The sequence below is a fragment of the Pteropus vampyrus genome, unplaced genomic scaffold (genome assembly GCF_000151845.1).
Source record: "Pteropus vampyrus isolate Shadow unplaced genomic scaffold, Pvam_2.0 Scaffold391, whole genome shotgun sequence".
Taxonomy (NCBI): domain Eukaryota; kingdom Metazoa; phylum Chordata; class Mammalia; order Chiroptera; family Pteropodidae; genus Pteropus; species Pteropus vampyrus.
Window position 1 is genome coordinate 1505314 of NW_011889172.1, and position 25444 is coordinate 1530757.

The following is a 25444-nucleotide window of genomic DNA, read 5'->3' on the forward strand; positions in this document are numbered from 1 at the left end:
TTTTTTTAACCAAAGCCTGACCCTGGGTACCACTTACAACAGAATCACCTGGGGGTGCTCAAAAAACGCTCATTTCTGAACCCTACTCCAGATCTCTCCCCACTGGAATGTCAGTTCTGGAGAGGCAGGGCATGATTTGGCCACTCCTAAAGCCCCAGCATCCATAGTGCCTGCTTTGCATTAAGCGCTCAATAATTACTTCTTGAATGAACGAATGTCTCCTGAATCAGAAACTACAGATAGCTCCCAGAACCTCATTTTACCCGTGACTTCAGCACCTCCATTTCTACCCCAGAAAAGGGGGCTGGCCTGCATGTAAAGCTCCAGGGGCTCCGGCCTTTCTTTCGGTGGTAACGTAAGCCCAAGAGCGCCCAGGTGGGGATGGAAGACGGGTCGGTCCCCCCGATCTTGCCGTGACTCAAGCGGCGGGGGGTGGGAGGACCCTCCAACCTCACCAAGGTTTCGGCGTCGCCTCCCGCCCTTAGGAACCAGACCTCCGAGCAGCTGCGCTTAGCGGGCTGGGGCCCGGGGGAATCTAGCTTCCCGACGGGCCACCCCCATGCCCGGAGCCTTCAGCGACTCCTACAGTACCCCGTGAGCGCCCCCGAATCGAAGATCACCCAGTCGGGCCCGGTTGCAACGCCCACCCGCGCGAACCTGCACTCGCCTTCCCTCGTTGAGACAGCCTCGTTCACCCAGGAGACAGGGACTTCCTGCTCTCGGCGGAAGCGGAACCCCTTCTCCTCCCCTCATGTCCCACCCACCCGCGGCCGGGACCGCCCCGTGAACAGGCCCCGCCTCCTCTAGCGTCTTTGTGCGCATGCGTACTCTCATTTCGGGGGCCCGGCGGGAGTTGCGCAGTGCGCCTGCGCGAGGGCTCGATTGCGTATGACTGTCACCGCGCAGGAGAGCACTACTTCTGGTCAGTTCCTAGGAGTGGCAGTTCCTGCGTTTCGGGGGCTGTGGGCCGAGCCATCCCAGCGCGGAAAAGGCAGCCTTGCCCTCGGTCGCTACATCTTCCTTGGGGATGTCTTATTTATCTTTCCGCATTCAAGCCCCAGACCCTTAAGCCCACCTAGGTCTCCCCAACGTGGGACATTCCAATATCCCGGTGCTAAGGGATACTGCAAATACTCGTATGGCTGAAGCAGGATGAGGAGAAGCTTGTAAGACGCTCTCCCAAACTTTTAACTAGAACCTGCGAATTTTATTACAATTCAGGTTCTGATTCATTAGGTCGGGAAGGGGGCCTGGAAGTCCGCCTTTCCAACTAGCTTCACAGTGACTTACATGCTGCTGGTCTGGGGACCACACTGAGATTATAATAGAGGTTGGATAGGCAGGCAGGGGCTGGGGCGGGGAGTGGGTGGGTGGGAAGCAGAGAGGGAACGAGGTTCCACAATTCCCACAATTTGGTGAAGAGGCGGGACATAAACATTAAGGATCAATTACCACACTATTCAGTGCGGCGGGTGGGGGCGGGGCGGGGGAGCGGGGAGGGAGAGGAAAGTGTGGCTCTCTGAGAGCATATGGTAGTGGAGAGGGTTGCCAAACTAGTCTGAGAGGTTAGGGAGGGCTGCTGCCCAAGTTGGAATCCAAAGCCTTAGTAGGAGTTACGTAGATAGAAGTAGCACCCCTAAAATTTATGATGGAGTAGAGGAGAGAGGAGAGTCAAGGATGAGTCCTGTGGAGCCCTGGGTTCTGCCTCATTCAGATGAGGAAGGCTCAGGGGAGATGATTTGGAGAAGTCAAGGACTGTGTTTTGGATAAGTTTGAGACAAGCAAGCAGAGGTATGGAATAGGCCATTGGAAATGGAGTCTGGAGCTCAGGAGAAAGATCCGGATTTGATTTTGAGAGTCATTCGTATATGGGGATTATTGGAGGCCTTGGGGTCAGAGGAGGCCACCTGGTTTCAGGGGTACGGGGCAAAATATAGCAAAAGAAGAAAGCTGAGAAGGAGATGGGGTTTCCCAACTTTAGAAGTTAGGAGGAGAAGCCAGCAAGAGACTGGGCAGGCCAGGGAGGTAGGAGGAGAAAGAAGTGCGTTTCATCTCTGAGAAGCCTCCAGAAGAAGGTATTTCAAGACGTAAAGAGTGGTCAGCTGTGTCGTATGTGCCTGGGAGTTTGAGTAAGATGAGGAAAGAGAATTGACCATTGACACTGGCAAGGGTTTGGTCACTGGTGACCTAGATAAGAAAATAACTTGTAATGAGATGTTTGTCAAATAGACCTATCTCCAAGATTTCCACTAGGGGGCAGTATTTCCCTTGGAAGGATCACCTCAGTGCTGGTGCAAACCTGGACACACACAAGATGAGATTATACTATGGACGTTGCCTCGAACCTTGCTATTTCCACTTAAAACTGTATGTCAATATTCATACAGTGAATTAGTAGCTACACAATTCATGGTGTGACTGTGCCATGATATATGGGCAATCCTATATTTGCTGGTGATTGCCAGGTTCTCCCTCCCTCTCTCCCATCTCTTCCTCCCTCTTTTCCTCCATAGCTTTATTGAGATATAATTGACAGACAATAAACTGCATGTATTTAAACTATGAAATTTTGTATCTTGACATGCATACACCTGTGAAGCCATCACCACAATCAAGATAGTGAATGTTTCCATCACCCCAAGAAGTTTCCTCATGTCTCTTGGTAGTCAGTTCCTTCCCTGCCCCCCAGTCCCTGGCACCGACTGATCTGGTTTTAGTTCCTATAGCTTTGTATTTTTCAGGAAGTCACATAAACAGAATTATACAATATGTAGTTTTGAGTTTGGCTTCTTTTACTCAGCTTACTACCTTTGACTCATCCATGTTGTGTCTACCAGTAGTTCATTCCTTTTTATCATGGAGTTGTATTCTGTTATGAGGGTATACCAACTTATTTAGCCTTTCAACTATCGTTGGACATTTGGGCTGTTTCTAGTTTTGAGGCAATGATAAATAGTGCTACTATGAACCATTTTCATTCAGATTTTTGGGGAGATGTTCATTTTCATCTTACACTCTTTTATTTTTACACTGAAATATGTGATCCCTCTGGAATTTATTCTTGTATATGGTTAGACGTAGGGTTTAGGCTCTGGCTTCTTCCGGGCAAATTGACCTGGCAAATTATACATTTTCTGTGACGGTGCAGTGCCACCTTTAACCCACATCATGTTCTTGTGTTTTCTTGAGTTCCTTTCTGGATTCCCTCTGGATGTTTTCCCAGAGCAAATGTCATGCTGTTTTGATGACAGTGCATTTTGCTCTTTGCCGAAGGCAGGTCTTCCACCTTCTTAATCATGATTCTTGGCCTTGGAAGCTGTTGAGGAGGTAGGTATGGTCTGACTCACTGGTGACAACCTGCTTGCTGCATGAGGGGGCTGGTGCCAGTCCCAGCACCTGGTGTGAGGAGTGGAGGGGGCTAATATCCATGGAGATTGAATCAGATGTGGTTGCTGGGGAAGAATGAGAAGAGATGAGTCCCAGCGACTGGCCTTGAGAAACTCTGTCATCTTGTTCCTTGCAATTGAGAAAACGTCTTTTTAATGATGGCCGTGTGCTGGTTAGCGTTGTCCCCTCTGAGGGCAAGTGTCCACCCTGCCTTAATCTTTTTGATGATCCTTGCGTCCCCAGCTATCGGGTACAGAACTTGGGCAGCAGTGCTTGGCCGTTGTGGAGGAGGAGGCCAATCGCCCTCCCTGCCACTCATTCCCTTTGTCAGCTTAGATGTGTCACTTCTTTCCATTCCACACTCTGGGTCCTGTGAACAGGGACATTGGGCTAATTCCACGCTCTGGGCCCTGCAAATGGGGACATTGGGCTGACCTCTGAATCAGACTCCTGCCTGCCTAGAGCCTCTGAGTCAGTGGGAAGAGGCAGAGTGGCTGTGAGCTGCTTTGATTATTGCGGTTAAGAGTGAGGGTCTGCCACTTCCTGGGCATGACCTTGGTCACTTCATCTGTCCAGTGTCTGTAATGTCCTTTGAGGAGCAAGGATGACTATGGCCCGTGCCTCATGGGTCAGGATTAGAAGTGATGGTGGGTTTTTTTGCATAGAACTTGGCTGGTAGTAATGCCAGCCGGGTAAATGTCAGCTGGAAGGAACCCAGGGCTGGCCTTTTGGTAGTAGAGCTTTGCTTAATTTTAACAGTAACACGTGCACCTTGTAACAGTTTCAACACTATGGACATCTCTAAAGTAGTGAACAGAAGGTGCCACTTCCACTGAGTCCCTCTCTCCAGCAGTAACCTCAGTTACATTTTGTCCAGGTTGCTATTTTGTTTCACTCAGCCGGGCTGGCAGTCCCTGTCCTATAGCAGCCGAAGTGGCAGTTGAAGGCGGGCCAAGGGAGAGGTTTCGGTGACTCGCCTTGCGCCGGGTGGCTCAGGCTGTCTGTGGGTGGGTATTACTCAACTCTCCCCAGAGGGGAACTGGGCTTCTCTGCAGTTTTGAGCTCAGGGTGCACATTCTGCTTTCAGTATTCATCATAAGAAACAGGCCTTGAAATAATTCCACTTCTAGATGTTTTCCTACATACTCACACAGATGTATAAAAATGCGGGTCCAGGGATGCCCACTGTAGCTATGTTGGTAAAAGGGAAAGATTGAAGATGATTTCGGCGGGCCCCAGCAAGGAGCCAGGGACATAAATGGAAGGTCTGTGGCTGTTAAAAAGGACAGTCCTGCTCTTGGGAATGTATTGTTTATCCTACAAACATACCTGCCCATGTAGGAAACAGGTGCAGGGTCATTTATTGCAGCATCACCTGAGGAGAACAGAATTATTGGAAGCAACTTGGCAACCCTTGGGAGAGGGCTAGTTAGATAGGCAGTGGGTCAGGCACACAGCGGGGACACTGTAGCTGCAGAAAGAGTCAGAAGCCACCAGGGCTGATGAGCAGGTCTCCTGGTGTAACGGGCTGAAACAGAAAAGTGCAGAGAACACCTTTGGGGGTATGGGGTATACTTATATCTTGATTGTGGTAGTGGGTTTGTGGGTGTGTGTCTTTGTCAAACTGATGGAACTGTACACTTTAAATGTTAACTACACCTCACTAAAGTTGGTTTAAAAAAAAAACAACGAAAAAGCAAGGTGCAGATCAGTGAGAAAGGGAAGAAAAACAATTCATATTTGCTTTTATTTGCATAGAAACACTGCCAGGAAACAAAGCATTTATAAAAAGTTCTTTTTAGAGGAGGAGGGAAAGTCAGGGAGCGGGGAAGAGATTTAACCTTCGTATAAACTTTAGATTTTCCAGCCATATGACAGTGTTAGCAATTCCGTGTTGAAAATAACAAAGTGAATGTTCTGTTATGAACAGTTGAGTTGTGGTTTAGTAGGAAGAGTTGTGGTTAAGCAGAAAGAACAGGTGCAGAACTGTGTGGATACTGTGTTGCTTTGTGTAAAAGAGGGAGGATGTTTTTATTATGAAGGCATCAATTGTGGAAGAAAAGCAAATGAGGGCAGTGGCTGCCCCTGGGGAGGTGGGCATGGGAGAGGAAGGCTCACTTCCTGTCATGCCCTTTTTTTCTGTATGGTCTTTACTTAAAATCACATACACATATGGGGCCAGTTGGTTGTGAATGGGGTTAAGAGATGGAAGTGCAGGCCAGCAAGGCGGAGAGCTAGACACTCTCAAACCCAGGTGACGCAGCTCACCAGAGAGGCGAGGAGAGGGACTCTGGTGACACACACACATTTAGTCTTGCATCTATTTTTTTATTGAATATTTGGCAGTGACAGAGGGATGTGAGGTTTAGGAGCATTTTTGGTTTTTCCTTCCTGCTCATCAGTACCACAGGCCCCGGAGAAAGACTGCCGAGGGGTGGGGTCCCAGCAAGTAAGCCTGTCCGCCTCAGGCCCCCTCACAAGCGCTGGAACCTGGCTCGCCTTGGCAGCCTGGTCTTGAAGAGGGACTTGCCGGAAGCCTCAATGTAAGTGATGCTCATCTCTTTGGGGCTGATCTCCACGTAGGCGAAGCCGCCCAATGAGTTCTCGACTCCATAGTGGAAGCGCAGGTAGCCGTTGGGGACCTTGCGGAAGTGCTTCTTCGAGGGGTCCATGAAGTTCCCAGCCCCACTCAGTATGAAGCCCAGGCCGTTCTCATCCTGAAGGTACTGTGGACGGAGGACCCAGGGTCAGTGAGTCCCCAGCTCCTCAGTGAGGTCTGCCATGGGCTTCGCGCCCACCTGTCTTGAGTCCAGGGTCTCAAGTGGTCCCTGACCATTGAGTCACCTTGGGCAAGGAACGTAACCCCCTCTGGGCCTCAGTTTGCCTGCCTGTCGGAGTGTATTGATCCTACTTCATGAATCTGCACTGAGTAAGCTATTGGCAATTGGTAGGTTTATGGAGAACTCTGTGCTGTTTTCTGGTCACAGAACATAGAGTCTGAGGGAGAGTGACATTTGGGAGACCCCCAAACAGCAGGAGAATCCCAATGTGCTATGTGGCACACTGACCAGGGTGGAGATCCCTTACCTAGCTCCCCACCTCACCCCGCCTGCAGGCCCCTCACCTGCAGGTTGTGGTCATGGCCACTCAGATAGGCAGTGACCTTGTAAGTGGCCATCAGTGGCAGCAGTTGACGGACCAGGCAGTGGGTGGGCCCATGCTCGGCAATGGACCACACGGGGTAGTGGCCGGCCACCAAGACATAGTCCTCCTTGGCCGCCGCCAGCTGCTTCTTGAGCCAGGACAGCTGTGTGCGAGCCATATTCAGGTCTCGGGGCCTCTGCGGCTGCTGGCTGAGGAAGTCATCTGAGTTGCCACACAGCGTCACTGTGTCCAGCATGAAGATGGCCACGGTCACATTGGACCGTGGGATCTTGAAGTGCAGGCGGTAGTAAGGGCTGGGGAAGTTCCTGTGGTTGGACAGAGGTGGTGGGCACACGTGTTGGGTGGAGAGGCCCCGGGGTCAGCTCAGGCCTGTGGTCCCCTCCGTCCACCTGATCGAGGCTTGGGGGATGGGGCAGACTCACCAGCGTTTGGAAATCTTGGAGTACGCGATCTGTGCTGACACATTGCCCAGGTGGTCATGGTTGCCAGCCAGCACGTACCAGGGCACGCTGCGGATGGACGGGGCGGAGAACACATCCTCAAAGGTCTCCTGCAGCCAACAGAAAGGGCACCCCCACTTCAGGGTCGAGCAGCTACCCCGAAGCTCCCACCAATTCAGGAGCCGGGGACAAGAGAGACACGGAGTGCTCTAGGTCCCTACAAGTGTCTGCTTCCCTCTGCCATCTTCAGGTCGTCAGAGTCAAAAGGTCGAGTGGCTTTTCTACATGTCCCCTCCCCCCACTCCAGTGGTACACACCTGGAACCTCTTGTCATTGGCATCCTGCACTCCAGTGAAGTAGAAATTGTCCCCCAGCGACAGGATGAAGTCCGTACCCAGGATCTTTGCGGTCCTGGCAATCTCCTTGGCATTGGCCGTTTCCCGGGCTGTGTAGAATGGGGCGTTGGGGACCCCGCCCCAGTCACCCACAGCCACAAAGCGGAGGATGGGGGCAGTGCTGTCAGCCAGGGGGAGCACCAGCGCGGCTTGCAGGATGAGCAGCACCCTCCTTGTGTCCATCTGGGAGGGGAGACACAAGTGTCTGGGCGCCTGGCACTGAGGCCTGGGCAGCAGGCTCTTGAGGCTCCCACTTGCCCTGCCGTGGCCCAGCGGGAAACCCTCGGGGGTGCCCTAGTTCCCAGGGCTTCAGGGGAAGGGTTGGCAGGGTGGGTGAGCAGGCAGGCGGTGTCCAGCCAGGGGCCAGGAAGGGTGACCATGCAGGCTCATTCTGCCCTCCCTCATCCCGGGCCCAGCACTCACCCTGGCAGAGGCACAAGCCAGTCAGCTAGGCACTGCAAAAGGCAGGTGAGTTCCAGGAATGAACTGGCAAGGGTCACTGAGCCTTTATGCTGTGGGGCGGAAATGGATCATTAGTGAGGATGATGCAGTTTCTCCGAGGATTGTTTCAGAAGCCCTCCCCTTGGGTCATGTGAGCTCTGGAGTTCCTCAGCACTGGACCAGGATTGGGGTGGGGGTCTGGCACACGAATGTGGCCCCTCCTACACTCACAGCCTCTGTCTGCCCACCCAAGCTTGTGTCATGGGTCCGAAGTGCCTGTTATCTGCCTGTGTGGTGTATGCCTTGGCCAGGCGCACGTCTCGTGTGTCCGTGTTTTCTGAGGACGTGTTTGTTGGCCCGTGTCTGGGTGTGTCGGAGCTGCTTTCTGTGTGTAGCCAAGCGTGCCTGCCTGGGTCACATGTCTGCTGTGTGCCTAGGAGTCCTGTGTAGATGTGTACACTGAGCTGACAAGGTCCGTGTGGTGTCTGTGATGTGTGACTGAATTCTCAACTGAAACTGTGTGGGACGATGACTTGTGTGTCTGTTTTGTGCCTGGGTCGTGCTGTGTGTCTGTGCTGCGTCTCTAACGCGAGTTGTGCGTATGGTGTGTGTGGCGTTTGACAATATCTGAGTATGTGTCCCAGGGTCATTCCCCTCCCCCAGACAGCAGGGTCTCCCTTTTCCAGGAAGTCCTGCCCACACCTTCCTCTCCTCCCCACCCCCATTCCTTCAGGAGGAACCCAGGCAGGAGGCAGCTGATGACAGGACATGTGACCATAGGCTTTTGACCCTCACACCCTCAGCAGCTGCCTGCAGGCTCTCCAAGTGACCCCAGCCCCTGAGGGTAGGTGAGCAGGCACCTGGGCAGTGGGGCCCCTGCACGTGTGGCCTGACCTGCCCCTCACCTCTCTGCTTTCCTTCTCCCTCCTTGATTCAACCCCTACACACACTCTCCTTCCTGCAGCCGCTTGCCAGGGTAGATGGGGGGCCCCTCATTCGACCTCTGGGTCTCCCAGCACCGGCTGGTTGTTTGTCCCTCTCATTCCCACGGCCCAGACAAACAGGAAGTGGGTCATGAGGACAGGCGGAGAACCCTCCCCCGGGGACGCAGGAGCCTGCGTCTACACCCGCGGAGCCGGTCTCACCTGCGATTTATGAGGCCCGGGATTAAGGTCACGGCCAGGCTCCGGAGCCAGCCAAGCTGAAGTGAGGGGCGCTTGCAAAGCCAGGCTTTCAGGTGCAGAGGCCCAGCCGCCCTTCCCGTGGGCCTGGGGCCGGCTGGGGAGAGTGACCTCTGAGGCTCAGTGCTCCCCACCTGGCTGCGCCCCGGAATCCTGCCCTGCCACCCGGCGCCGCCACGCCTCCGGGCGCAGGCAGTGCATCTGTAAAATGGGGTAACGCACCCTGGAGGGCAGCCCAGACCCAGTGATCGAGAGGGCGGGGGGTGGGGTGGCTCTGGAACCGGATTTCCTTTCTTCCCCCTGCATGGGCCCAGAGCCGCCACTTGCCTTCACACTTGGGGCACCACAGTCCCGATCCAGCTCTGCGTGGGGCCTCACCACGTGCTGGGCCACCCTCTAATGAGGGAGTCTGTTGTCTTCAACCTCAGTTTCCTGCTCTTTAAAATGGGTGTGAAGGCGAATTTCAAATCTTCCTTGCAAGGAATTCGAAATCACTGGAAGTTGAAAGGCCCCTCCTTCTGGGAGCCGGAACTCAGTCCTTCCTGCCTTCCTTTGAGTGTGTGGACTGAGGGTTGGGGGTCGGTGGTGGTGAGGGGGGTCTCATTTGACTCATCCAATGAATAAAGTATGTAAAAGCAAAAGATGGGAACTTTACAATGGAGACTTCTGGCAGACGCCAACCTAATCCCATGGTCCAGGCTAACATGACAGTTCTAAGCCTCCTTGATGTCCCTGTGAAGGGCACCTCACCTCTGGGTTTCTTCCAGCAACCTGTAACGACGGGCTAATGATGACAGCAATACTAGATGCACCCAAATTGAGAAATAGTCTACAGAAGGCCTGGCCAGTACTCTGCAAAAATGTCCCAGTTATGAAAAGGAAAAGGTTTGAGGAGCTGTCACAGACTGGGTGAGACACAACAGACATGAGGACACAATGAAATGTGAGATCCTGGGCCCCAAAAGGGGCACTGGTGTGAAAACTGGGGACACCTAAATAAAGCCTGGAGTTTTGTGACTTGTAACACAACTAAGAGACATAATTTCTCAGTGATGCAGGTGGATCATGGTTCTAGAAGATGTTAGCCATATTGGAAACAGTGAGAAGTATATCGGAGTTCTTTGCACTACTTTTTGTAATTTTTCTGTAAATCTAAAATTATTCCCAATTAAAATAGTTTACTTTGAAAAAGCGCATGATCCAAGAAATTGAAAAATGTATTCAACATGCATTGAGCACCCACTGTATGCCCAGTACTGGCTGACACAGCAGTAAACAGAACAGACAGGAAAACCCGCCCTGCTGGGGCTGACAAGCAAGAGAAATTTATATTCTAACTGTTAACTACTCTCCTTTCTTTGGGGGTGGGGTGGAACCTTCTCTTTCCCTTTTATAATTTATGTCTAAGCAGTTTAGCTTCGAAAGCTCTGTTAATTATTTTGCCAGCAGAACAAATGCAGACTTCTTAACATATCTGTAGTCAAATGTAAACACAGGAAAACAGACCTCCCTCCAGATTCGGGGCGGTGGTTGCTTTCTGAGGAGATAGCAGGGGGAGTGGAAAGGGGCTTCAACTCTATCCCGACTGTTTTGAAAAAAAAGAAAAAAAAATTATCAGAAGCAATTGGGTCCAAATGTTAACATTTGCTTCTTAATGTGGCGAGTACAGGGTATTTTATGGATAATCTTTATGCTTTCTGTATTTTTTTATGAGCACACAAAATTATATTTATTATCTTACTGTAACATGTGGTCTTTATAGAAAAGTTGGAAAATACTTAAAAGCACAAAGAAAACGATTGTACTCGCCAGTAATACCCCTGCCTGGAGAGTCACTATCCATTAACTTTTTTTCCGTTGATTTTTCTCTGCCTTTATTTGCCTTCAGAAAAATGGAATACTAATAATACCGTTTTAACTTTTTAAAGTGTTAACATTCTTTACATTAAAAAAAGCATGTGCATGCGAATAAATAGACTTTGTAGACTTTGTGCAGAGCGTGCAATGAAACTTGTGGTTTCTTGGCTACATCCCTCCGGTCACCTCTGGGTTTCTGAATAAGCTCTTCCCTCTCTGCCTGCCCAGGGGAGCACAGTTCTGAATTTCCGTGAGGGCGAATCGGGATTTGGCTCAGAGCTTCCCCTACACCCTGCGCTCCCCGCACTCCATCCTGCCTTGTATTCTAATAGCAACATCAGTCTTTTGGTTGAGTTCTTCCTCTGGCGTCTGGACGCCCTGCCACAACTCCCTCTCCCTTTGCTCTTACCACGGCTCTGGACTTCTACCCTTCCCGGAGTGGGGCCACGCGCTGACCTCAGAGCCTAGGCACTTGCCGTTCCACCTGCCTAGAAGGCTCTTCCTTATCCAGATCACTCCGCCCCCTGCCCCGTGGCTCCCTTTTTGTTGTATTCAGTTTTCTTTAATTTATCTAAAATGCATCCCTCCACCCCCATCCTGCCTCCCTCTCCTGCTGCAGTTTTTTCTGTCACCCTTATCATGGCCTCACAAACCACATACCTGTTTATCTTGTTTTTGGCCTGTCTCCCCACCAGAGTGAGCTCCAAGGCGCCAAGAACTTTCTTGGTCTTGTTCTCTGCTGTGTTCCTCTGGCATCCAGATTCCAGGGCACACAAAGGTGGTTTGTTGGGAATTATTGGGGGGATGATGGAGTGAAGGGATGCCCTTTCAGGACTCCTCTTCCCTCTGGTCTGAATGTGCAGACTCCTCCTCATCCCTTCCTGGCTTCATCCCTTGAGTGGATTCCACCAACTCCTTTACAGCTGGCTTCAGCTCTAATGGTGGTGGCGTTGTTGATAATCTGACCTGGACACAACTCTTGGAGATATTTCTGTGACCCCTGATTAGATTCTGCATCTCACATCCAGATCACACTGCTCAAGTCACACTAACGACAGCTCATTCTGACTTCAGGGCCTTTGCATTTGCTGTTCCTGCCACTGGACCGCACTTCCCCCATCTTCCTGTCATTGAGTACTTGGCTTAAATGCCACCTCCTTATACTACTCTGACACCCTGACACAATTTGCACCCCTCCCTATTACCCACTTCACATCTCTACTGTCGTCAAACATCCTCCCCCACTCTCCCCACTGGGAGTTCCCATGAGAGCAGGTCGGAGTAAACAACCAATGTACACTCAGTGGGGCAAATGGGGTCATGGGGCTAACATGCCTTTGACAAGCACGGGTCAGTGAAGGGAGTTGGCACCAGACTGGTACATGTGGTGTGAGGAGAGCCCGAGGGGGAAGGCCAGTGGATGGTATCAGGAGGTGGGGAACAGAGGCTAAAGGTGCCATAGGAATAATGGCGTGGAGCTATGGATTGGAGGTGATGGGTTTGGAGGATGGGGTCTGAGCTGTGTTTTTACAAGATCAGTCTGGAAAAAAGCAAGTCAGAGGCAGATCTATATCATCTATCTATATCTACATCTATCTATCTGTATATCTATCCATTTATTTATCTATCATCTATCTCTATCTATCTGCCTATATCTCTCCACCTCTCTATCCTTCTCTCTCTTTCTCTTTATCACTATCTATCTCAATCAATCAATCAGTCAATCACACCACATCTTGATACAGAACTACCAGTGCTCGGTTGCTACACACCAAGAAGAAATTCTGGTGCCCACGGGAACCAAATTAAGAGTGGTATCCTCTGGGGAGGGTTGCTATAGGAAATGATTACTTTCTATTTTGATTTCTTTATTGATTTCATCTTTAAATACTACAAGCTGGTGATATTTTTGTAATCAAGGAAACAATATTTACCTAAATGATCATTCTGATGAAAGCGTGGATTATTGTTCAGGGAAGGTAAGCCTGCAGTGGGGGTCACCCAGAGTGGGGACTCCGGATGGCTGTCCAGAGGTGGTTGAGCCTGCAGCCGTCTGCCTGGGTTTGGATTCCAGCTCCTCTGCTCTTATTTAGCTGTGTGACTGTTGGCTAGGGACTTCACCTCTCTGTGCCTCATTTCTTCATCTTTAACACGGATGATGTTACAGTTCTTCGGTACAGAGTGTTGTGTGGATCAAAAGCCCTGCCACGGATGGAACACGTGGGACAAGACCTTGCCCGCAGCAATCACTCGCTATAAGCCAGATGCCACTGCTTATTATTATTCTTACCACAATTATTATGTGTATTATTATTACAGACTAGGACAGTGGCAATTCACATACACTGAACATGTTTAACAGGCAGCAATGATGGTTGGGGGACCAACTCGTCCCAGTTTGCCCAGACTTTCTTGATTTTCCTACAGGAAGTCCCACATCCCAGGAACCCTCTCCCTTTTGGATAAACTGGGAGGACAGCTGGTCACCTTAAGGTAAATAGTGGGACTTAATGGTGACAGGGAGGATTCTCTGGCAGCTCCCAGCTTTTGGGCCTGGCGAATCAGAATCTTCTCTAAGGAGGATGCTTGAGGAGAATTTGGGGCAGTGGATAATCCCAAGTGTGGTCACGCTGGATTTGAGGGACCTCTTGCCTGTGCAGGTGGGAGAAGATAGAGCTTCCTGTGGGAAGCTCAAGACAGACCTCCCAGCATTTTGTTTTGAAATGTTTCAAACGCACAGCAAGGTTGAAAGAATCGTAGAGTGGACACCCACATACTCCAAGTATCTGCTGCAATTAACATTTGAATATATTTGCTTTAATATCTGTCTATCCATTCATCCATCTTACTTTTTATCTACTTTAATGTCACAGACATCTGCACACTCTCAACACTCCAGTGCTCACACCATTAACTAGAGTTTACTATTTGCTTACAGTTCTTTGACATAAAATTTACATACAGTGATGGGCACAATTCTTAACTGTACCCTGGCTGGGTTCTGACAAACCTTAGTTATAGCTATTAAAGAAATAATTTACTCATTCCCGGTGAGATTCAAAACAAAAAAAAATAAAAGTTACTGGAGGCAGCTCAGGCTCTGCCATGTGCGAAGCTCTGTGAAGCAGAGCAAGTGGCTTAACCTTTCTGGGCTTGAGCTGCCTATTTAAAATGGGAATAGTAAGGGCGCCTCTCTGAGATCCGATGTGGTTGCTGTAGGTATTAAACTAGTAAATCTATGTAGAAATGATGAGGAGCTCCTGGCACCTAGGCAATGCCTTAAAAAACACTCAGTTTTCATGTTACCCGGCTGGAACAGTCCAACGAATCACACCCAAAGAAAGAAGAAATAAAGGGGAAAGTATGTTGCTGAAAAATTTCAAAGATAGTCAACAGAGGAAGGAACCTAAGCGTGGGCTCTCCACAGGTGTGAGGAGACAGGTGGAGAGAGAGGGAGGCTGGGAGCTAAATCCCGACTCACAGCCACGGAAAACCAGCAGGTGAAGACTCCATTGACCTGTGGTGAAGAGGGGGAGATGAGCGCATCCACAGCCTTGGAGATGTCCCGAGAGAGAAAGCTAAGGCTCCACACATGTTTGCCATTCATCACAGTCCTGCAAACGCTCTCATTTATTTAAATAATGTGTACATGCTTTTGTATTTTTAATTTAACTTGAAAAACACAGACAAGATTCTGACACATGCTACAAAATGGATGAACCCTGAGGACATTATGTTAAGTGAAATAAGCCAGTCACAGAAGGTCTGCGTGATTCCAGTTATGTGAGGTCTCTAGAGGAGTCAGATTCTTGGAGACAGAGGCTGGGGGAGCGGGAGGGGGAGTTAGTGTCTAATGGGGACAGAGTTTCAGTTTGGGAAGATGAACAAGTTCTGGAGATGGATGGTGGCACAATAACGTGAATGTACTTAATGCCACAGAAGTGGACACTTAAAAATGAGAAAGATGATGAATTTTATGGTATATGTATTTTATCTAAATTTGTAAAAAGCAGCACAGGAGATAATTCCTAAAATGCCTCTCTACCACATGAAGAAGCAAATGTTAACACTGGGTTCTAATTGCTTCAGATATGTTTTCCTTTCAATGAAAGAAAACAGTAGGAACAAAGTTGAAGGCCTCCCACCTTGTAATTTCAACTTAAAATCCCAAATAGTTTACAGTGAGAAGCCGCGTTCCCACTCTGGTCCCTCAACTGCCCCTGCCACCACCTTGGAGAGAACAAGCTTACCAGATTTTTATATCTCCTTCCAGGGGTGATTAATTGATTTCAGGATGACAACTTTAAGTTGAAAAGTATACGATAATTTGGCTGAGTGCAGAAGCAATACCGGAATGTTTAAAATAGGATGTTTTCTCCTATTTATAGATTTAATTTTTAAATTTATATTAACTGTTAAGGACCTCAGAAGGGTTTGCTTGGTAGAGGCATTTAATAAGGGTGAAGAGTAAAATATATCCCTTTAATAAGTGCCATCTACAATGTTTAAGTGATTTCAATCCACTACAATTCCAAGTGGACCCAAAGGCCTCTTGGAAAGTGATGGTCCGCTTTGCCAGGTGTAAAAGTAAAGTTGTAATTAGAACTAGATGCTGAAGAGAAACTGTTTCTCAAGGTGTAATTTAAATGGACTATGCATTTACAAAGTAACTACAAAGATGGAATTTTCTAGGCAGCAAAGCTTCCCCCAAACCCAAACACTGTCCCGAGTTTGTTTAAAGGCTAGTGTGGCTGGAGCAGAGGGAATGAGGGGGAAAGTGGAGGAGACAAGGCAGGGAGGTGAGGAGGAGGTGTGGGGGTAGATCGCATGCGGCTTTGGGGCTTTGGGGCTGTGGGGAAGGGGGCTTTTGTCCCCAGTGAGGTGGGTGCAGTGGAGAATTCGGCTCAGAGGAGGGCCTGATCTAATTTAGGTTTTACATCATTTTCCATTTGCTGTTGTCCTGAGGGGCATTACCACCTGGGGAGTGGAGCAGGTGGGAAAAACTGGGTGGCGAGCAAAGGCTTTTAACAGGCCCCTGTGCAGGGTGCGGAGGGCATCCAGCCAGAGACTTCCCGGGAGAAACTCCCAGAGGAGGGATGAGTAACATAGATAAACTGATGAGCAGCCGGCTTCTCAGGAAACTGCAGATTGTGTTGGCTCCAGATAGATTTTCAGAGCAGGGGTCTTTGGGCAGTGTCTTCAAGGACCAGTAGGAGTTTTTCAGGAAGGCACAATAAGAAAAGCCCTTTTAGGCAGAAGGACGGGCATGCACAAAGCATGAACTGATATACTTTCTACCTCCCCAACTGCTCCTCCCAACCTGGATCATGGGGTTACCATTTGAGCCCCACACCTGGTACTCATCCTGAATGCCTGTCTTCTTCTCACTCCTGCCGTCCCCATGGCAACCACCCAGAGCCAGACACCCATCACCTGGGCGATAGGTGCCTGTCCCAGCCCTTAATCCCTAGTTGTCAGCCCCAGTCCGAAAGTGATCTTTCCCCGTCCCTCCCCTGCCCACGCATCTCTCAATGTTCCCCAGTGCTCTGGAAAGGAAGTCCAAGCCTGTCAGCCTAGCACCTGAAGTCATGGCAGACCCAGCCCTGCCTGCCCCACTGGGTCATCGCATGAACGAAACAAGCAGTAGCAATAACAGCACCTACCCCTACTTACAGAGAACCCACACGATGGCAGTCCATGTGTCGTGCAGTTTAAAGGTAGCTTTGCAACAGCCTTATCACTCTCGTTTTATAGAAGGGCATACTGAATTTCAGAGTACTCATGGGACTTGTCCAAGGTCACCAGCCTGCTTGTGAACTCAATTGTTTCCAACTCCAAAGCTCGGCTTAACCCCAACACTGTCCCCTGCTTGACACATTTTGGTGTGATGGGTTTAACTTCTTTGCTATTCCTCTGTCTCAGTCTGCTGGGGCTGCCATAAAAGAATACCATAGACCGGGTGGCTTGAATGACAGACATTTATTTCTCAGAGTTCTGGAGGCTGAAAAGTCCAAGATCAAGGTGCTAGCTGATTCAGTTTTTGGAGAGGGTTTACTTTCTGGCTTGCAGACGGCCGCCTTCTTGCTGTGTCCTCACATGGCATGGGGGAGGAAGAGAGAGCGAGACTCTGGTGTCCCTTCTTATAAGGGCACTATCCCATCATGAAGGCCCCACCGCCAAACCTCATCCAACCTTAGTTACCTCCCAAAGGCCCCATCTGTAATACTATCACATTATGTGGGGGGTTAGAGCTTCAACATATTCATTTGGGGGATACAAACAGTCCATAATATCTTCCCTTCAAATACTGGAGCCTAGTTCCCTTCCACTTGAGTGTGGGTCAAACTTTAGCGACACTTTTTAAAGACTTTTTATTCCAATATTATTGTAGATTCACATGTAGTTGTAGGAAATGATACGGAGGGATCCAGTAGACCGGGGGTCCCCAACCTCTAAGCTGCAGACCAGTACCAGTCTGTGGCCTGTTAGGAACTGGGCCGCACAGCAGGAGGTGAGTGGTGGGCTAGCGAGTGAAGCCCCATCCATATTTGCAGCCGCTCCCCAGCACCAGCATCACCGCCTCAGCTCCACCTAAGATCATCAGGCATTAGATTCTCACAGGAGCACCGGTCCCTGGTGCCAAAATGGTTGGGGACCGCTGCTGTATATATTTTACTCATTTTCTCCCAATGGTAACACCTTGCATAACTTGAGTACATTATATCAACCAGGAAATTGATACAATCACTGACCTTATTCAGATTTCACCAGCTTTATATGCACGTGTGTGTGTTTAGTTCTTTGCAGTTTTGTCATATGAGTAGATTTGTGTGACTACTACCACCATCAAAATACATAACAGTTCCATTACAATCATCCCTTGCGCTACCCTTTTATAGCCATAGTTACCTTCAATGCTTGGAAACCACTCATCTTTTCTCTATGTCTATAGTTTTGTCATTTCAAGAATGTTATGTAATGTATCCATATAATGAAATATTATTCAGCGATAAAAGGAAATAAAGTACTGATACGTGCTACAACGCAGATAAACCTTGAACTATTACACTAAGTGAAAGAAGCCAGTTACAAAGCACCCCATATTGTAGGGTTCTATTTACATGGCATGTCCAGAATAGGCAAATTTATTGAGGCAGAAAGTACGTTAGTGGTGCTTAAGGCCGTTGGCGGGGACGCGGGGGTAACAGGCTCTGATAGCTAAGGGGTGTGAGGTTTTTTTGGAAGGGCGATTTTTAGTTATTGATTAAATTTCTTTAATAGTTTTGAATTATTCAAACTTGCTATTATATCTTGACTCTGTTTTCATAAGATATTTATAGAACTTTTTCCAATTTATCCAGGGTTATCTAATTTATTGATATTTTTGTTATGCTCATAATTTTAATCAACACTTTTCTTTTTCATTCATTGAATTATTTATTTGTGGTTTCTAGTTTTTCCTTGATGGATTTCACCATAGGTTTGTCTATTTTGTTTATTTTTCCAAAGAACTAACTTTGGGCTTTGCTATCTTTGCTATTATATCTTTGTTATCGATTTCATTGATTTTTAAATTATTTCCTTTCTTCTACCTCCTTTGGTTATATTTTGTTTTTTGCTTTTTTTCTTCCAATTAACTTTTTGTATTTATGCATAAGTTTTCAGCTGTTTTCCTTTCAGATATTAACATTTAAGATTATGAATTTTTTTAAATGCATTACTTTCTCCTTGTGCCACAGTTTTGATGGTAGTGTTTTCCCCCCAGTTTTATTGAGACATAAATGACATACAGCACTGTGGAGTTTAAGATATACTACATAATGACTTGACTTACATATAATGTGAAATGATTACCACAGTAAGTTTAGTTAACATACATCATGTCATATAGATAGAAAATAGAAAAAGAAAAATGTTTGTGTACCTTGTGATGAGAACTCTTAGGATTTACTCTCTTAACAATTTTCAAATATATCATATAGCAGTGTTAGCTTAGCAGAATGCTCTCGAGGTCCATTCATGTTGTTGCAAATGTCAGAATTTCCTTCTTTTTTTATGGCCGAATAATACTCCTTTGTACGTATGTACTACAACTTCTTTATCTATTCATCTGTCAATGGACATTTAGGTTGTTTTCATGTCTTGGCTACTGTGAATAATGCTGCTATGAATGTGGGGGTGCAGATATTTCTTTGACATAGTGTTTTTGTTTCCTTTGGATATATTCCCAGAGGTGGAATTGCTGGATCATATCTATTTTTAATTTTTTGAGGAACCTCCATACTATTTTCCTTCAGTGGCTGTACCAGCTTACATTCCCACCAACAAACAGTGCACAGGGGTTCCCTTTTCTCCACATTTCTCACCAGCATTTGTTATCTCTTGTATTTTTTAAAAGTCTCTTAAAATGTTTATTTTTGTCAGAATAGCTGACAATTTTCTGTTGAGTCCTTTGGTTTATTATTATAAGCATTTCTTCCCCTTGAAAAATCTATTCAAAACATCTCAATCCTTGAGGTAAAGAAATTTAACGAGAAAAGCCATCTTGATTTTTTTTTATAGAAATAAATTCTTAAAGTTCCTTTAGCTTGGTAAATAGAAATAATCTCTTCTTGTTCTACCCTGGTGAATAAAAATATACTTTATACAGCAAAGTATCCAGTCACTTATTGGCAAACCGAGGGTGAGAACTATTCATTTACATGTTTTACTCAAACAGTGCCATACTGCCACATCACGTAGACTTTTTTTTTTTTTATATTTTTTGCGTCTGTTTTTTTTTTTTTTACATAGTTTTCTGGCAAAGATAAGGTTTTGGAATTGCAAAAGCAACAGAAGTTTTATCTCTTAAAGCTCTGGAAGGGGATTAATCTGAGTCATCTTCATCAAGATATTCCTCAGCATTGGTTAATGTTCGCATGGCATCTGTCCCTTTTTTTTTTTCCTAAGAGATTGCACAGGCAGTGTTAGTAGCCATGTCCAGAGCCAGCTTCTTCTTATTGTTTCTTGAGTCTGTTCTAGCACTTTTTTTCCAGAAGTGACTGGACAATATCTGCATAATTCTTCCAGGCAACCGTATGCAAAGCTGTATCTCCCAACTTGTTCTGTTGGCTCAGTTCAAAGTTTGGTTGAGTAAATATCATTTCTACTGTATCTTTGTGACCCCTGTGACAAGCCCAGTATAAAGCAATGCTTCCAGCTTTGTCAAAGCCGTTAACACTAACTCGTTGTCCAAACACTCAACCAACTCAAGTTGCCTGTTTTTGCAGTTTCATGCAATGAATTGTCAACGGATTCTGCCTGCTCAGCCACACTGTTGCTTGGGATTGGTCCAGTCCCACCTTTGGCGGTGTCTTTCCACCAGTTGGTATCACTCGTGTCAGTAGTGTAGATAATATCACCTTCCTTGACTTGTAATTCATCTGGAGTTTTGGGTTCAAACGTGTAAAGAGCTTTGAACACTTTAACTTGCCCTGGTTTGACTGGTTTGGGTGGCGGCTTGGACATCTCGCTTCCTGGAGCAGCTAGCTGATCCTAAAGACCATGCAGGAAAAGCCAACCAAACGCGCGCCTCAAAGTTTCTTTTCGTCTGGTTTGTAGAGGTGTGCCTTCAAGGACCTGTGCCCACCCTTGGCTGCTGGGCCAGTGGACGCAAGCCTATTTCTTATCTTTTTGATCGTAGCCATGCTAACAGGTATGAGGTGATATCTCATTGTGGTTTTGATTTGCATTTTCCTGATGATTAGTGAAGTTGAATTAGTGAACCTTTTCATGTACTTTTTGGCCATTCATATACCTTCTTTGGAGAAATGTCTATTTGGGCCCTTTGCCCATTTTAAATTGATTATTATTTGTTTTGCTATTTAGTTGTATGAGTTCTTTATGTATTTTTGGATATCGACCCTTTATCAAGTTTATATTTTGTAAATATTTTTCCTATTCTGTAGGTTGTCTCTTCATTGTGTTGATTGTCTCTTTTGCCCTGCAGAGCTTTTTAGTTTGATGTAGTCCCACTTGTTGATTTTTGCCTTTTTGGTCATTCATTCATCCATTTATTTATAGTCCCACACCTCTTTTCCCTTTGGCAACCATCAACTTTTTCTCTATATCTATGGGTCTGTTTCTGTTTCATTTTGTTTATTCATTTGTTTTGCTTTAGATTCTACATATAAGTAATATTATACAGTATTTGTCTCTCTCTGTCTGACTTATTTCACTTAACATAATACTCTTTAGGTCCATCCATTTTGTCACAAATGACGAGATTTCCTTCTTTTTTATTGCTGAATAACATTCCATTGTATATATGTACCACATCTTCTTTATCCAGTTACCTATTGATGGACACCTAGGTTGCTTCCATATCTTGGCTATTACTAAAAATGCTGCAATGAACATAGGGGTGCATATATCTTTTTTAATTACTGTTTTTGTTTCCTTCAGATAAATACCGGAACTGGAATTGCTGGGTCATATGGTAGCTCTATTTTTAAATTTTTGAGGAATCTCAATACTGTTTTTCATAGTGGCTACACCAATTTACAATTCCACCAACAGCACATGAGGGTTCTCCTTTCTCCACAACCTTGCCAGTTCTTGTTATTTATTGATTTATTGATAATAGCCATTTGGACAGGTGTGAGGCTTTAATTTGCATTTCCCTGAAGATTAGTGATGTTGATCATCTTTTTATATGTCTATTGGCAATCTGTATGTCCCCTGTGGAGAAATGTCTATTTAAGTCCCCTGCCCATTTGTTAATTGTGTGTGTGTGTGTGTGTGTGTGTGTGTGTGTGTTTGTTTTGTTTTGTTTTGGTGTTGTTACTTATATATTATGTTATGAGTTATATATTTTGGCAATTAACCCCTTATTGGATGTATCATTTGCAAATATCTCCTCCCATTCAGTAGATTGTCTTTTTGTTTTGTTGATGGTTTCTTTTATTCTACAAAACCTTTTTTGTTTGATGTAGTCCCATTTGTTTATTTTTTCTTTTGCTTTTGTTGACTTTGCTTTTGGTGTCAGATTTAAAAAATCATTACCAAGACCTACATCAAGGAGCTTACAGACTATGTTTTCTTTTTTTTCCTAGAAGTTGTATGGTTCCAGATCTTACATTTAAATCTTTAATCCACTTTGAGCTAATTTTTGTGAGTGGTATAAGATAGGGGTCTAGTTTTATGTTTTTGCATAGGAATATTCAATTTTCCTAGCACCATTTATTGTAGAAATTCTTTCCTCCAATGAGTTTTCTTGGCTCCCTTGTCAAATATTAATTGACTAAATACATGTGGTTTTATTTCTGGATTCTCAATTCTGTTGCATTGGTCTATGTGTTTGTTTTTATGTCAGTACGATTCCATTTTGATTACTATAGCTTCAGAGTATAGCTTGAAATTATGAAGTGTTTTTGAAATCAGGAAACTTGGCTCTTCTTTCTCAGAAGCGATCTGGCTATTTGGGGTCTTTTGTGGTTCCATATAAATTTTAGGATTGTTTTTTCTACTTCTGTAAAAAATGTCATTGGAATCCTGATAGAGATTGCATTGAATCTATAGATGGCTTTGAGTAGTATGAACATTTTAACAATATTCTTCTAATACATAAACATGGGATAACTTTTCATTTATTTGTGTCTTCTTTGATTTCTTTCATCAATATTTTGTAGTTTCAGTGTACAGGTCTTTCATTTCCTTGGTTAAATTTATTCCTAAGTATGTTATTATCTTTTTTATAGTTTAATATATTTTAGTAGCAAACTTACCAGAACAGCACAAAAGACTGACAACATTAAAAAACATGTACTTGCATGTAGGACAATTCAGTTAAAGAAGTATAGTGAATGGATGGAATGTATTGTGTGATAAAAACTTCATTTTGTTACAAACTTCATTTTGCTTCATTTGTGCTACAAACTTCATTTTTTTTTTTTGCCATCACTAAGAAATTTACTTAAAAAAAATCCAAATGCTGCCATTGTTTAGAAAAATTTAACAGGTTTATTTATAATAGTTATAAAGTAGAATGGCTGAAACTTGTTCACTGAAACATTTTGAATTGCATTAATGCTTTATGTCCCCATATTTATATTAAAAATTCACACACAAATGTAAATGGAAAAACTTCCCATACCTGATTTCTGTGCCCTGTTTTTTAACTTGTAGTCATACACTTAGGTATCTTTTGACCTCATGGGGAAAAAATATCTAACATTCAGAACTACCGATAACAGGAAGAAGAGAGAAAAAAAATTAAAGAATGAAATGGGTCCCATTATAGCAGATTCTTAAGTATGTTCTCCACATATGCAGCGTGCTAGCTGGGTGTCTTTTGGCATAATTGTTACACATTTGGCAGGGATAGCAGACAAGTTGGCATCTTCAAAAAGGCCAACCAGATAGGCCTCGCTTGCTTCCTGCAAAGCACCAAAAACTGTGGTCTGGAAGCACAGATCTGTTTTGAAGTCCTGAGCAATTTCTCGCAACACATGCTGAGAGGGAATGAGAAGTTCAATGGACTGTGGTCTGGAAGCACAGATCTGTTTTGAAGTCCTGAGCAATTTCTCGCAACACATGCTGAGAGGGAATGAGAAGTTCAATGGACCTCTGATAATGTCTAATCTCAGAGTGCCACAATACCAGACCTGTAAAAATGAGGTTTTTCATTTCTCCAGTAGAGGGCTCACTCTCGTGCGCGGCTTTTATAGCCAGTTGCTTCCTTGGTGCTTTACCACCAGCTGACTTTGGGACAGTCTGCGTACTATGACCCCTAGTATAGAGGCCTCCCTACTAATCCTCCTTCTTCATCTGGCATTCAGTAAGCTAGAGGTGGCGTTGGCATTAGAGAGCAACACCAGTATTTTATTGTTTTGGATGCCATTGTGGATGGGATTGTTTTCTTTATTTCTTTTTTAGATCGTTTGTTGTTAATGTATAGAAATGAAACTGATTTCTGTATGTTGATTTTGTATCCTGCAACTTTACTAAATTCATTGATTAGTTCTAACAGTTTTTTGGTAGAGTCTTTAGGATTTTCTCTCTGTAAGATCCTATTATATTTTACTCTTCCCTTTCTGATTAAGATGCACTTTATTACTTTTTCTTGCCTGAATTCTCTGCCTAGAACTTTCAGTACTATGTTGAATAGGAATAATGAGAGTGGGCACCTTCGTCTTGTTCCTGTTATTAGAGGAAAAACTTTCAAACTTTTACTGTTGAGTATAATGTTAGCTGTGGATCTGTCATATACAGCCTTTATTACGTTGAGTTCTGTTTCTTCTATACCCAATTTGTTGAGTGTTTTATCATGAAAGAATGTTGAATTTTTATCAAATGCTTTTCTTCATCTATTGGGATGATCATGTGATTTTTATTTTTCCTTCTGTTAATGCAGTGTATCACATTTATTGATTTGCATATGTTGAACCATCTTTGTGTCCTAGGGATAAATCCCACTTGATCATGGTGTACAATACTTTTAATGTGCTTTTGAATTCAATTTTCTAACATGATGCTGAGAATTTTTGCATGTATATTCATTAGGGATAATGGTCTGTAACTTTCTTTTCTTGAAGCATCTTTATCTGGCTTTGGTATCAGGGTAATGATGGCCTTGTAAAAGTAGTTTGAAAGTGTGCCTTCCTCTTCAGTTTTTTGGAAGAGTTTGAGAAGGATCGGTATTAATTTTTTAAAATGTTTGGTTGGGTTCAATAGTGAAACTATCTGGTCTTGGGCTTTTCTTTTTTGGGAGATTTTTGATTACTGATTTAATCTCCTTACTTGTTATAGGTCTGTTCAGATTTTCTGTTTCTTCATTATACAGTCTTGGTCAGTTGTATGTTTCTAGGAATTTATCCATTTCTTTTAGGTTATGCAATTTCTTGGTGTATAATTGCTCATAATAGTCTCATGACCCTTTGTATTTCTGTAATATCAGTTGTAATGATTCCTTTTTCATTTCTGATTTTATTTATTTGTAACGTTTCTCTATTTTTCTTAGTCTAGCTAAAGGTTTGTCAATTTGTTGACTTTTCAATAAGCCTGCTGATTCATTGATATTTTTTCTGTTCTTTTCTGGTCTCTATTTTCATTATTTATTTTCTGATCTTTGTTATTTTCTTCAAATTTGGGCTTAGTTTATTCTTTTTCTAGTTCCTTGAGGTGTAAAGTTAGGTTATTTATTTGGATTTTTTCTTTTTTTAATGTAGGAGTTTATCACTATAAAGTTGCCTTTTGAATTGCTTTTGTAGCGTCCCATAGGTTTTGTTATGTTGTGTTTCCATTTTTGTTTGTTTTAAGATATTTTTAAATTTCTTTTTTGACTCATTCATTATTTAAGTGTATGTTGCTTAATTTCCACATATTTGCGAGATTTCAGCTTTCCTCCTGCTATCGATCTTTAGTTTCATACCATTGTGGTTAGAAAAGATACCTGATATGATTTCAGGCTTCTTAAATTTGCTAACAACTGTTTTGTGATCTATTATATGATCTACCCTGGAGAATGTTCCATGTGCACTTGAGAAGAATGTATATTCTGCTTTTATGACCGTTAAGTCTCTATATGTCTGTTAGGTCT

At 45.0% G+C, this 25444-nt stretch overlaps 2 protein-coding genes and 1 pseudogene across 6 annotated transcripts in view; all 3 read right to left on the reverse strand.

The window, feature by feature from the left end:
* ELOF1 (elongation factor 1 homolog) overlaps positions 1–747 on the reverse strand; it is a 5994-nt gene extending 5247 nt beyond the window's left edge. Inside the window, exon 1 of one of the 3 annotated variants that reach the window (XM_023523388.1) lies at positions 264–288. In XM_023523388.1, coding sequence (XP_023379156.1) covers positions 264–284 — 21 coding nt within the window. In that variant the 5' untranslated portion in view covers positions 285–288. Of the gene's footprint in view, positions 1–263; positions 289–657 lie in introns of those variants that run through there. The other 2 variants (XM_011380336.2, XM_011380335.2) reach the window with 2 other exon arrangements.
* Positions 748–5694: 4947 nt separating this feature from the next.
* ACP5 (acid phosphatase 5, tartrate resistant) lies at positions 5695–9093 on the reverse strand. 3 transcript variants are annotated; one of them, XM_011380337.2, is made up of 6 exons: positions 8974–9093; positions 7811–7899; positions 7310–7570; positions 6975–7102; positions 6512–6857; positions 5695–6113 (listed from the first exon to the last, which is right to left on the reverse strand). In XM_011380337.2, the coding sequence occupies exons 3-6, from the start codon at positions 7568–7570 to the stop codon at positions 5862–5864; spliced, it is 987 nt and encodes a 328-aa protein (XP_011378639.1). In that variant the 5' UTR covers positions 7811–7899; positions 8974–9093; the 3' UTR covers positions 5695–5861. The 3 variants fall into 3 exon arrangements, with proteins under 3 accessions (XP_011378639.1, XP_011378640.1, XP_023379174.1); XM_011380338.2 differs by lacking the exon at positions 8974–9093 and adding an exon at positions 8060–8195; XM_023523406.1 differs by lacking the exon at positions 8974–9093 and having other exon boundaries at positions 7811–8022.
* Positions 9094–19664: 10571 nt separating this feature from the next.
* LOC105305636 lies at positions 19665–20398 on the reverse strand (annotated as a pseudogene).
* Positions 20399–25444: the final 5046 nt, after the last annotated feature.